Source organism: Neoarius graeffei, chromosome 18, assembly GCF_027579695.1.
Source record: "Neoarius graeffei isolate fNeoGra1 chromosome 18, fNeoGra1.pri, whole genome shotgun sequence".
Taxonomy (NCBI): Eukaryota; Metazoa; Chordata; class Actinopteri; order Siluriformes; family Ariidae; genus Neoarius; species Neoarius graeffei.
In genome coordinates this window covers 61,339,174-61,352,753 of record NC_083586.1, presented here as the reverse complement: position 1 = coordinate 61,352,753, position 13,580 = coordinate 61,339,174, and the positions used below count along the sequence as shown (strand labels likewise).

Genomic DNA, 13,580 nt, shown 5'->3' with positions numbered 1-13,580 from the left:
TCTCTACCTATCCCAGGAATTTCCTTCATCTTGGGCAATGATCTTGCTGGTGCCAGGGTGTGGGCTGACTCTAATGTAGTGTCTCTCCCTATTGTTGGACCTGTGTCTGAAAATTCCAGAGTGTCGGATGACTGTAAACGTGAATATCCTGGTGTATTTCCTGCATGTGTGGTAACTCGTGCTATGACTGCACGTGGGCTCAACTCAGATGTTGTGCCACTTACAGATACCTTCCTTGCCCAACCTCCAGTTGTAGACGATCTCCCCCCACAGGCATGTGTAGAGGAGCCAAAAACTGGTAATGCCGACTTTGATTCAGTAGGGGATGGGGAAGATTCTGACAGTGAAGTTGTATCTGTGAATGTGAGTCCTCCTGTTGATGAATTGACGGAATCTGATAAGTTTGATGCCTGTTCATTACCAGAACTGTTTAAGGTCTCTCGTGAGGAGTTAATTCAGGAACAGACTCGTGACTCTACTCTTGAACCTCTCTTTGCAATGGCTTCATGTAAAGAAAATTCTGATGATGAAAAGAGCCATTATCTTCTGCAGAATGATTTACTATGTAGGCAGTTTGTGTACCGGCATGGAACCTTTTCAAAAACAGTGATGCAGGTTGTGGTTCCCCATAAATTTCGAATGGCTGTTATGGATTTAGCTCACACTGGGTTGGCAGGACATACTGGGGTAAGAAAAACGTATGATAGGATTATGCGGCGATTTTTTTGGCCTAGGTTGAAGAGGGATGTTTCCTCTTATGTAAAAGCATGTCATGTGTGTCAGATGACGGGCAAGCCAAACCAACAAATCCCTGTTGCCCCATTGCAGCCCATCCCTGTGATGTCTAACCCCTTTGAGCATATAATTGTTGATTGTGTAGGACCACTACCTCGCTCCAAGGCTGGACATAGTTTTCTTCTTACCATAATGTGTCAGGCTACCCGCTATCCAGCGGCTTACCCACTTAGATCAATCACCACAAAGTCTGTACTGAAAGCGTTGGTCAATTTTATATCCATCTTTGGCATCCCAAAGATTATCCAAAGCGATCAAGGTTCCAACTTTATGTCCAAACAGTTCTCTAGGGCTTTGAAACAACTAAAAGCACGCCACAATATCTCAAGTGCATACCATCCCCAAAGCCAGGGGGCGTTGGAAAGATTCCACCAGACCCTCAAGTCCCTCTTGCGATCCTATTGTGTTGAACTAGGCTTTGATTGGGAAGAGGGACTCCCTTGGTTACTTTTGGCCATTAGAGAGGTGGTGCAAGAGAGCACAGGTTTTAGCCCTAACGAACTTGTGTTTGGACATACTGTTAGAGGGCCAACAGCTGTCTTAGCTGACGACTGGTGTGATGCCGCCGAAGCACCGACCAACGTTTTGGATTACGTTAGTGGTTTCCGTTACAGATTGTATGAAGCAAGGGCTGCTGTGAAGCGTAAACTGGGTAAGGCCCAGTCAAAGATGCAGAGCCTTTTTAACCGTAAGGCTAAACATCGAAGTTTCCAGCCAGGGGAAAAAGTACTTGCAATGTTGCCCCTGGTACACAGTCCTTTTCAAGCGAAATTTTGTGGGCCATACGAAGTGGTGAAATGTTTGCCTGATTACAATTACTTACTTAGTACTCCTGACAGGCGTAAGAAAGTTCAAGTTTGCCACATCAATCTTTTAAAACCTTATGTTGAGTCTGAGCCACCTACATCTGTTGGGCTAATTGCTTCCTTGCCAGCAGAGGGCGCTACTGTGTCTCCTTCTGTTTCCATGGATAATGAGTCTGAATGTTTGAGCTCTGATGTTTGTGAAATAGATGATGGGGTGAAGTGCCCATCTCAGGCAGTTGTAGAGGGACGCCTCAAAAACTCTGAGTATTTAGCAGCATTGCCATTCCAACTCTCCCATTTATCTGATTCCGAACAAGACAGCATTATTGAGTTAATCAAATCATTCCCTTCTCTATTCCCTGATGTTCCTACTCGTACCTCAGTGATTGAACATGACATTGACGTTGGTGGGGCCCCGCCTATAAAACAGCATGCATTTCGTGTTAATCCTGTTAAGAGGGAACTGTTGAGAAAGGAAGTTGACTATCTGCTAACCCATGGTCTTGCCGAGGCTAGTACCAGTGCATGGAGCTCCCCCTGTCTGCTGGTTAACAAACCAGACGGGACCTACCGCTTCTGCACTGACTACAGGAAACTTAACTCTGTCACCAAACCTGATAGTTACCCATTGCCTAGGAGTGATGATTGTATAGATCGTGTAGGCTCTGCAAGATTTGTCAGCAAATTTGATCTTTTGAAAGGATATTGGCAGGTCCCTTTGACTGCCAGGGCAAAGGAGTTGTCTGCTTTTGTAACCCCTGATGATTTCCTACAGTACCAGGTCATGCCATTTGGAGTCAGGAATGCTCCCGCAACTTTTCAAAGGCTTGTCAACCGGACTTTGGTGGGCATGCGTGGTTGCGATGCTTACCTGGATGATTTAGTCTTATACAGTTCTACTTGGGCTGATCACTTGGGGCAGATCAAAGAACTCTTCACCCGTCTTGCTAAGGCTAACCTGACCATAAATCTAGCTAAATGTGAATTTGGGAAGGCTAGTGTCACATACCTGGGTAAGGTAGTGGGAGGTGGGCACGTTCGTCCTATCGAAGCTAAAATTGAGGCCATCTGCAATTACCCTGTACCAAGTACCCGTCGAGAGCTCCGGCGATTCCTTGGGATGGCTGGCTATTATAGGGCCTTCTGTAAGAACTTTGCCACAGTTGTCACACCCCTTACTGCTCTTCTTAGTCCTAAAGTTCCATTTGAGTGGTCCACTAGCTGTCAAGCTGCATTTGTTAATGTAAAGGCTTTACTTGCTACTGCTCCTGTTCTGTCTGCACCAAACTTTGACCGTCCCTTTTGTGTTGCAGTGGATGCCAGTGAGAGTGGCGCTGGCGCGATCTTGCTGCAGGTGGGTTCTGATGGTGTCGAGCACCCAGTGTGCTATTATTCAAAATAATTTAACCGTCACCAGAGAGCCTACTCTACAGTGGAAAGGGAGGCTCTTGCTTTGATTTTGGCTATTCAAAACTTTGAGGTCTATGTGGGGTCCTCTTCTAATCCCACTGTTGTTTATACAGATCACAACCCCTTAGTCTTCATTGACCGTATGCGGAATAAGAATCAACGTATCATGCGTTGGAGTATTCTTCTCCAACAGTATCCGCTACAGATCAAGCACATTAGAGGCAAAGATAATATTGTGGCTGATGCCTTGTCTCGTGCTTAGAGTTTTCTACCTCTAGGGTTGTCTGTTAACTATTTCACACGTAATGTATTTTTATATTGTATTTTTATTCACATTGAACACTACTGACTCTGTCCTTTTGTCCTTTCGGCCGGGGATATTGGATAGAGGGGTGTTGGTTTGTTTTGAATTTTTTTCTTTGTCTGAGGTTTTAGTAAACCTCTTTTAGGGAGGGAGGTGTCACGTCCCCCTGTGCCCCTTCAGGTACACATCTGCAAGTGCACGTGCAGTACTGGAGCCTGAATGGGGGGAATTGATTGCACCTGTGCACAGGTGACAGGTGGCGTTAAATACCTCCTTTTCTCTTTTGCAAGGGGGGGGGCACTCTGACCTCGACCTCACCGCTGGTACTCTGTTTCATTTTATCTTCACTAACTCTGTCCTCTCACTCTTTTGCTCTTCCTTTACAGCTGACATACTGATACTGATACACCCACTCAAACATCATTCACTCGCATACATCCATACATTATTACTCCCCTAGACACTTGTTGAAATACTGGTTGTTGTTGAAAATCAATAAATGACCTAAAATTTGAATTCTGTTGTCGTCTCCTTTTCATGTTGCTCCCTAAACGAGCGGGGTCGTAACAGCATCCATGTGTATTAGCATATTTGTACACTAGAACACTCATACATTCAACCAGGCTTGTAGTACTCAAGTCCAGGACTCAGACATGAGTCCAACTTGTGACTCGGACTCAGACTCGTGCATTAACTGCATTCGGACTCGTAAATTGGACATGAGGACTCAGATTTTTTCTTTATTTTTTGGCATAATAATTTGGCATAAGGTAGATTAAGTTTTGTACTATTTTTGTGCAAGATTGTCACACCTACGCGCCTTGGCACATGCATCAGATAGACTCTCATGCGCGCCGTGAACGACTCGCACCTGCACAGGATTAAAGACGCAATCAGCACGCCGATATAAAAACCGTGAAAACACACTTACTTTGCGAAGTATTGAGTTACGTTGCGGACACGTTACCGAGCCTTATTTCCTTGTTTGGTTTCCTGATCCCTGATTTCCTGTTTCTCGTCTTTGATTCTGCCGAGTCTACGGTAGTTTGTTTGTGCCTCGTTCGACCTATCGCCTGTTTCACCATTTTACAATTTTGCCTGCCGTTCTGGATTGTTTATGTCTTCACTTGTATTAATAAACACACCTTCTGCACTTACATCCGTCTCCCAACCATCTCTGACAGAATACTTCACACTCCCTGACAAAGAGAAGCACATTCACCTGTTCATACGTCATGTTCAGGAACAAACTCATGTTAATGATGCTAAAACAGCTACCGTCACATGTTGTGGTTGGAGTCTTGTTTTCAGACTCGACTCAATTTTTTTATTTTTTTTATTAACACTGGGGACTCGAGACTGGACTCGGACTTGAGGTTTAGTGACTCAACTACAACGCTGCATTCAACATTCATACACACTAGGGTTATGACTGTGAAAGTGTTTTCAAAATTTCTACTTTCCTGATGTTGCATTTGGTGAACTTTTACTCATATATTACTTTTTTTAAGTTATTTTTATTGGGTCATGCAAAAACCTCCCGCACCCAACATCACCTCACTTTTGATAAATACATGTACAGTGGTGCTTGAAAGTTTGTGAACCCTTTAGAATTTTCTATCTTTCTGCATAAATATGACCTAAAACATCATCAGATTTTCACACAAGTCCTAAAAGTAGATAAAGAGAACCCAGTTAAACAAATGAGACAAAAATATTATACTTGGTCATTTATTTATTGAGGAAAATGATCCAATATTACATATCTGTGAGTGGCAAAAGTATGTGAACCTCTAGGATTCGCAGTTAATTTGAAGCTAAAATTAGAGTCAGGTGTTTTCAATCAATGGGATGACAATCAGGTGCAAATGGGCACCCTGTTTTATTTAAAGAACAGGGATTTATCAAAGTCTGATCTTCACAACACATGTTTGTGGAAGTGTATCATGGCATGAACAAAGATTTCTGAGGACCTCAGAAAAAGCATTGTTGATGCTCATCAGGCAGGAAAAGGTTACAAAACCATCTCTAAAGAATTTGGACTCCACCAATCCACAGTCAGACAGATTGTGTACAAATGGAGGAAATTCAAGACCATTGTTACCCTCCCCAGGAGTGGTCGACCAACAAAGATCACTCCAAGAACAAGGTGTGTAATAGTCGGCGAGGTCACAAAGGACCCCAGGGTAACTTCTAAGCAACTGAAGGCCTCTCTCACATTGGCTAATGTTAATGTTCATGAGTCCACCATCAGGAGAACACTGAACAACAATGGTGTGCATGGCAGGATTGCAAGGAGAAAGCCACTGCTCTCCAAAAAGAACATTGTTGCTCATCTGCAGTTTGCTAAAAATCACGTGGACAAGCCAGAAGGCTATTGGAAAAATGTTTTGTGGACGGATGAGACCAAAATAGAACTTTTTGGTTTAAATGAGAAGCGTTATGTTTGGAGAAAGGAAAACACTGCATTCCACCATAAGAACCTTATCCCATCTGTGAAACATGGTGGTGGTATCATCATGGTTTGGGCCTGTTTTGCTGCATCTGGGCCAGGACGGCTTGCCATCATTGATGGAACAATGAATTCTGAATTATACCAGCGAATTCTAAAGGAAAATGTCAGGACATCTGTCCATGAACTGAATCTCAAGAGAAGGTGGGTCATGCAGGAAGATAACGACCCTAAGCACACAAGTCATTCTACCAAAGAATGGTTAAAGAAGAATAAAGTTAATGTTTTGGAATGGCCAAGTCAAAGTCCTGACCTTAATCCAATTGAAATGTTGTGGAAGGACCTGAAGCGAGCAGTTCATGTGAGGAAACCCACCAACATCCCAGAGTTAAAGCTGTTCTGTACGGAGGAATGGGCTAAAATTCCTCCAAGCCGGTGTGCAGGACTGATCAACAGTTACCGCAAACGTTTAGTTGCAGTTATTGCTGCACAAGGGGGTCACACCAGATACTGAAAGCAAAGGTTCACATACTTTTGCCACTCACAGATATGTAATATTGGATCATTTTCCTCAGTAAATAAATGACCAAGTATAATATTTTTATCTCATTTGTTTAACTGGGTTCTCTTTATTTTCTTCATTTACTTTTAGGACTTGTGTGAAAATCTGATGATGTTTTAGGTCACATTTATGCAGAAATATATAAAATTCTAAAGGGTTCACAAACTTTCAAGCACCACTGTATATTAAATAAATAAATCATGATTATAAAATAAATTCATTGAAAGATGTGTAAAGTACTTTTATATAACAATAAATTGCTTAACAATTGTTGTAATAATAATTATAATTGTTATTAACAATTATGTTATGTTATGCGGGAGGTTTTTGCATGACCCAGTAAAAATAACTTCAAAAAAGTAATATATGAGTAAAAGTTCACCAAATGCAACATCAGGAAAGTAGAAATTTTGAAAACACTTTCACAGTCATAACCCTAACACACACCTGTATATGAGCACACACGCTATTTTAGTTCACCCTGTCACGTTTTAAAACTCTAATGCGACCAAAAGAACTTCCTATTAATTAAAAGTTGCTGTTTGTGATTTTATTTTATTTGTTGATATTTTTCCTCCTAGAACTGCCACCTTATTGTGGTGGAGGGGTTTGTGTGCTTGAATGATCCTAGGAGCTATGTTGTCGGGGGCATTATGCCCCTGTTAGGGTTTCCCAAGGCAGACAGGTCCTAGGTGACAGGCCAGACCAAGAGCAGTTCACCAAAAAACCCCTATGGAGAAAAAATCCAGGACCGTGACGTCGCCCGGTAGGACGCAGCCGGGGCCCCACCCTGGAGCCAGGCCCGGGGTTGGGGCTCGTATGCGAGCGCTTGGTGGTCGGGCCTTTGCCCATGGGGCCCGGCCGGGCTCAGCCCGAAGAGGCGACGTGGGCCCGACCTCCTGTGGGTTCACCACCCACAGAGGTAGCAGTAGGGGTTTGGTGCAGTGTGGATTGGGTGGCAGTCGAAGGCAGGGGCCTCGACGACCTGACCCCCGGACACAGCGGCTGGCTGTTGGGACATGGAATGTCACTTCGCTGGGGGGGAAGGAGCCTGAGCTTGTGCGGGAGGTTGAGAGGTACCGGCTAGAGATAGTCGGGCTCACCTCCACGCACAGCTTGGGCTCTGGAACCCAGCTCCTCGAGAGGGGCTGGACTTTCCACTTCTCTGGAGTCGCCCATGGTGAGCGGCGGCGGGCTGGTGTGGGCTTCCTTATAGCTCCCCAGCTCAGCCGCCATGTGTTGGAGTTTACCCCAGTGAACGAGAGGGTCGCCTCTCTGCGCCTTCGGATTGGGGAGAGGGCTCTTGCTGTTGTTTGTGCCTACGGGCCAAATAGCAGTATAGAGTATCCGGCCTTCTTGGAGTCCCTGGGAGAGGTACTGAGGGGTGCTCAGACTGGGGACTCCATTGTGCTACTGGGGGACTTCAATGCTCACGTGGGCGATGACAGTGACACCTGGAGGGGCGTGGTTGGGAGGAACGGCCTCCCCGATCTGAACCCGAGTGGTGTTTTGTTATTGGACTTCTGTGCTAGTCACAGTTTGTCCATAACGAACACCATGTTCGAGCATAGGGGTGTCCATAAGTGCACGTGGCACCAGGACACCTTAGGTCGGAGGTCGATGATCGACTTTGTAGTCGTGTCATCTGATCTCCGACCCTATGTCTTGGACACTCGGGTGAAGAGAGGGGCTGAGTTGTCAACTGATCACCACCTGGTGGTGAGTTGGATCCGCTGGCGGAGGAGGAAGCTGGACAGACCTGGCAGGCCCAAACGTATGGTGAGGGTCTGCTGGGAACGTCTGGCCGAGCACTCTGTTGGGGAGGTCTTTAACTCCCACCTCCGGGAGAGCTTTTCCCAGCTTCCGAGGGAGGCGGGGGACATTGAGTCTGAGTGGACCATGTTCTCTACCTCCATTGTGGACGCAGCTGTTCGGAGCTGTGGCCGCAAGGTCTCCGGTGCCTGTCGTGGCGGCAATCCCCGAACCCGGTGGTGGACACCGGAAGTAAGGGATGCCGTCAAGCTGAAGAAGGAGTCCTATCGGGCCATGTTGACCTCCGGGACTCCTGAGGCAGCCGACGGGTATCGGCAGGCCAGGCGTGCTGCAGCTCGGGCAGTTGCGGAGGCAAAAACTCGGAACTGGGAGGAGTTCGGGGAGGCCATGGAGAAGGACTATCGGTCGGCCTCGAAGAAATTCTGGCAAACCGTCCGGCGCCTCAGGAGGGGGAAGCAGTACTCTGCCAACACTGTTTACAGTGCGGGTGGGGAGCTGTTGACCTCGACTGGGGACATTGTCGGGCGGTGGAAGGAATACTTTGAGGATCTCCTCAATCCCACCGTCATGTCTTCCACTGAGGAGACTGAGGCTGATGACTCAGAGGTGGACTCGTCCATTACCCAAGCCGAAGTCACTGAGGTGGTTTGCAAGCTCCTCGGTGGCAAGGCACCGGGGGTGGATGAGATCCGCCCTGAGTATCTCAAGTCTCTGGATGTTGTGGGGCTGTCTTGGTTGACACGCCTCTGCAACATCGCGTGGCGGTCGGGGACAGTGCCTCTGGAGTGGCAGACTGGGGTGGTGGTCCCTCTTTTTAAGAAAGGGGACCGGAGAGTGTGCTCCAATTATAGGGGAATCACACTTCTCAGCCTCCCAGGGAAAGTTTACTCCAGGGTACTGGAGAGGAGAATTCGACCGATAGTCGAACCTCGGATCCAGGAGGAACAATGCGGTTTTCGTCCTGGTCGCGGAACACTGGACCAGCTCTATACCCTTCATAGGGTGCTCGAGGGTTCATGGGAGTTTGCCCAACCAGTCCACATGTGCTTTGTGGATCTGGAGAAGGCATTCGACCGTGTCCCCCGTGGTATTCTGTGGGGGGTGCTTCGGGAGTATGGGGTTCGGGGCTCTTTGCTAAGGGCTGTCCGGTCCCTGTACGAACGGAGCAGGAGTCTGGTTCGCATTGCCGGCAGTAAGTCAGACCTGTTCCCAGTGCATGTTGGACTCCGTCAGGGCTGCCCTTTGTCACCGGTTCTGTTCATAATTTTTATGGACAGAATTTCTAGGCGCAGCCAGGGGCCGGAAGGAATCCTGTTTGGGAACCACAGGATTTCATCTCTGCTTTTTGCGGATGATGTTGTCCTGTTGGCTTCTTCAAACCAGGACCTTCAGCATGCACTGGGGCGGTTTGCAGTCGAGTGTGAAGCGGCTGGGATGAGAATCAGCACCTCCAAGTCCGAGGCCATGGTTCTCGACCGGAAAAGGGTGGCTTGCCCTCTCCAGGTTGGTGGAGAAGTCCTGCCTCAAGTGGAGGAGTTTAAGTATCTCGGGATCTTGTTCACGAGTGAGGGAAGGATGGAGCGTGAGATCGACAGGCGGATCGGTGCAGCCTCCGCAGTGATGCGGTCGCTTTACCGGTCCGTCGTGGTGAAGAAGGAGCTGAGCCAAAAGGCGAAGCTCTCAATTTACCGGTCGATCTACGTTCCGACTCTCACCTATGGTCATGAGCTTTGGGTAATGACAGAAAGAACAAGATCGCGGATACAAGCGGCTGAAATGAGTTTCCTTCGCAGGGTGGCTGGGCGCTCCCTTAGAGATAGGGTGAGAAGCACAGTCACTCGGGAGGAGCTCGGAGTAGAGCCGCTGCTCCTCCACATCGAGAGGAACCAGCTGAGGTGGCTCGGGCATCTTTTTCGGATGCCTCCTGGACGCCTCCCTGGGGAGGTGTTCCAGGCATGTCCCCCCGGGAGGAGGCCCCGGGGAAGACCCAGGACACGCTGGAGGGACTATGTCTCTCGGCTGGCCTGGGAACGCCTCGGTGTTCTTCCCGAGGAGCTGGCCGAGGTGTCTGGGGAAAGGGAAGTTTGGGCTTCCATGCTTAGACTGCTGCCTCCGCGACCCGGTCCTGGATAAGCGGAAGAAGACGAGACGAGACGATATTTTTCAGTAATTTCACTGCTGTTGCTTTTTAGGTAAATTAATCTGTTACTGCAGTAAAACAGGAAGTAATGACGGCTTTCATTTTCTCATCTCATCTCATTATCTCTAGCCGCTTTATCCTGTTCTACAGGGTCGCAGGCAAGCTGGAGCCTATCCCAGCTGACTACAGGCGAAAGGCGGGGTACACCCTGGACAAGTTGCCAGGTCATCACAGGGCTGACACATAGACACAGACAACCATTCACACTCACATTCACACCTACGCTCAATTTAGAGTCACCAGTTAACCTAACCTGCATGTCTTTGGACTGTGGGGGAAACCGGAGCACCCGGAGGAAACCCACGCGGACACGGGGAGAACATGCAAACTCCGCACAGAAAGGCCCTCGCCGGCCACGGGGCTCGAACCCGGCCCTTCTTGCTGTGAGGCAACAGCGCTAACCACTACACCACCGTGCTGCCCGCTTTCATTTTCTGATTATTAAAAAAAGAAAAACCCTTCATACTGTGCAGTTTGTATTTCTATCTCTAGATCCTCCAAAGAGTGTCTCAGTGTCCATCAGTCCCTCTGGTGAGACGGTGGAGGGCAGTTCAGTGACTCTGACCTGCAGCAGTGATGCGAACCCACCTGTGGAGACCTACAGCTGGTATAAGGTGAATGAAAGCTCACCTGTAGGATCTGGACAGAGTTACAGCTTCACGTTGAGCTTCAGCAGCAGTGGATGGTTTTACTGTGTGGCTCAGAATAAATACGGGAATCAGAGAGCAGCTGCAGTGCCTCTCACTGTAAATGGTATTACAGTTATTATAACAAATAGCACTTGTAGCATTGATAAAGATGAATGAGTTATAGCTGACTAATATTTGTCTGCACACAGGGGGCAGAAGTGTCGTTCTGTATGTAGTTCTTGGAGTCACGGTTGGATTTGGATGTTTATGTGCCGTCATTGGTGTTTTATTCATGTGGTAAGCATATGTATTTTTCATCAACTTGCTTCAAATGTCTGCGATATGAGCCCTCTGATTATTGTGACTTTTTAGGAGAAAGAGAAGACGAGGTTCAGCTGATGATGCCATGTCCAGTCAGGTAAGTGAATTGTAACAGGACAGAGGGACGCAGTGTGACTTACTGCCTCAATAGTCCTTTGTTTTTTGGTAACCACTTAGGACAGCAACATAAAACCCTCATGCTTACCTGGAAAACAGTACAACAGAGAGTGATAATCTGCACGAGACACAGTGCATCTTTATACTGAATATGAGGAAAACACCAGGGTCGAGGCACTTTTCATCGTGAAACATAGCTATAGTCGTAAATCCTGTGATGTATTAAGTCATAGAATGCAATCTGAGGCACATCATCTTCACTCAGACATTCAGATCTGGAGGAATTCTGAAAAAGACCCAAAACATTTTTTATATCTTCACACAGAATGTTCACTTCAGTCCAACTGATGACACGTACACAGCTCTCGATCCTCAGACCAGGTCCTACAATGACACGTACGACACACTTGCAGTAAGTCTTCAGAGACACACTTCACTCAGACATTCAGATCTGGAAATAATCACTCTGAATGATGAACACATGATTTATTTCTCTTTCTCTCACACAGACGGTTCACCCGAGTCCTCCTGATGACACGCCCGCAGCTCGGGATTCTCAGTCCATCTCTCCTGATTACAACAATCTACCAGTGAGTGTTTCCATTTGGTCACCACTTCACTTACAATCTCAGGATATGACACCAGGCTTTGGAAAACTATAAATCATTAAAGTTTTTATGACAAGAAGACAGTTTTATGAACAAATTAATACAAGAGTTCTCACCAATTAATGCTCTTCCATTTTGAAAGTAAATAATCATTTTAATTGTTTGTTCAATTTTTCCACTTTAAGCTCTTTGTCACGGTTTTCTTTTTCTAGGCTTCAAGAAAGCGACAGTGAGCTCATCAACCTCAACAACACCAGAGAGAGAGAGAGAGAGAGAGAGATGCTAGAATAATTCTGTTTTTGCGCTGTGGATCAATATTGAACTCAATTTTTAAATAGATGAAGAGTGAAAGCTTTATGTTTATGAGCAGTATATTGTATGTAACTGCACGTGATTCTTAATTCCTCAAAACTAAGCATTAACAAGAGTGTGCAGGGATTTTTATCTGTTTGGCGTTGCATCTATGAATTCTTTTTCTATATGTGTTCTGTATCCTCCCATTTTCGTTAGTTTTATATCTTTATACTGTAGACATTGCTAAAGTAACACGCCGTACTCTTGCTTCATTTATTCTTTAAGCACAAAAATGTGAGCCGTGAACGTTTTACACATTTTACTAAATAAACTCAAATATGATGCATAATCTGTCAGTATCCTGAAGGTTTTATGAGTTTGTAACACTTTCATGGTTCAGGGGAAATGAGGAAACAGAAGGCCGGCTTGTGACAACTCAAAGGTGCATTTCATTTTGGCTTACTTTCATTTTTCAGCTATTTTTTGCAACACACACACACACACACACACACACACACACACACACACACACACACACACACACACACACACAGAGTGTTGGGTTGCTCAGCTCTCTCTCTCTCACTCTGATTAACAGCTTCTCTTCCCTAAACCTCATGCCAGCATGGCATTGAGCCCACCATTGCTACTGAACTCCGCCATCTCTCATAGTCTTGGCTGAGTGCCGGGATGTCCTCCAGCTTCAAATTAAGCTACTGGAGGTCTTGATGAACAACATCATTCCAATGGGTGCGTGGTCAGCTGCGAGGGCATCTCCATCCCACCGCTGGTGGATCAAACTCGTAAATGGCTCTTGTCAGGTGGTTGTCTGTGCAGCGCAGGACATGTCTGGACCAACAAACATGGCGTTATGCGATGGTGCAGAGGATATTTGGTTGGTTAGTCCTCTGACGGAACTCTTCGTTGGAGACAAAGTTGTACCAACGCACCCCCTCAATGGTCCTGAGAGCACAGGTCTCAAAGCTGAGAACATGGGTGGCCAGGGTCTTGCTGAGAGGCCAGGTCTCTGCACCGTAGAGCAGCACAGACAAAACCACAGCATTGTGGACACGTGGCTTGGTGTGTCAGGAGATATCACGTCGTCTCCAGAGTGGTCTCCAAAGGCTTCTCATGATGCCTGCCACCAGTCCAAGTCGCCTATTGATCTCAGTTAGGAGGTCACTATTGTTGCCAACTTCTGATCCCAGATAAATAATAGAAGCATAGAAATAAATTGCAGGTTGTGGCAGCGGGGGCGTGGTCAAGCATCGGTCTGTGAATGGAGGGCGGAGTCAGGGAAGGTAAGTGG

The 13,580-nt window shown here is 46.8% G+C and overlaps 1 protein-coding gene across 1 annotated transcript in view; it reads left to right on the top strand.

Annotated features, from left to right (window-relative positions):
* LOC132866401 (B-cell receptor CD22-like) overlaps nt 1-12,504 on the top strand; it is a 54,017-nt gene extending 41,513 nt beyond the window's left edge. Inside the window, exons 5-10 of the mRNA XM_060899166.1 lie at nt 10,795-11,055; nt 11,141-11,228; nt 11,304-11,349; nt 11,695-11,781; nt 11,879-11,959; nt 12,190-12,504. Of these exons, the coding sequence (XP_060755149.1) occupies nt 10,795-11,055; nt 11,141-11,228; nt 11,304-11,349; nt 11,695-11,781; nt 11,879-11,959; nt 12,190-12,210 (584 nt within the window). The 3' untranslated portion in view covers nt 12,211-12,504. The remainder of the gene's footprint in view (nt 1-10,794; nt 11,056-11,140; nt 11,229-11,303; nt 11,350-11,694; nt 11,782-11,878; nt 11,960-12,189) is intronic.
* The last annotated feature ends 1,076 nt before the right edge of the window (nt 12,505-13,580 follow it).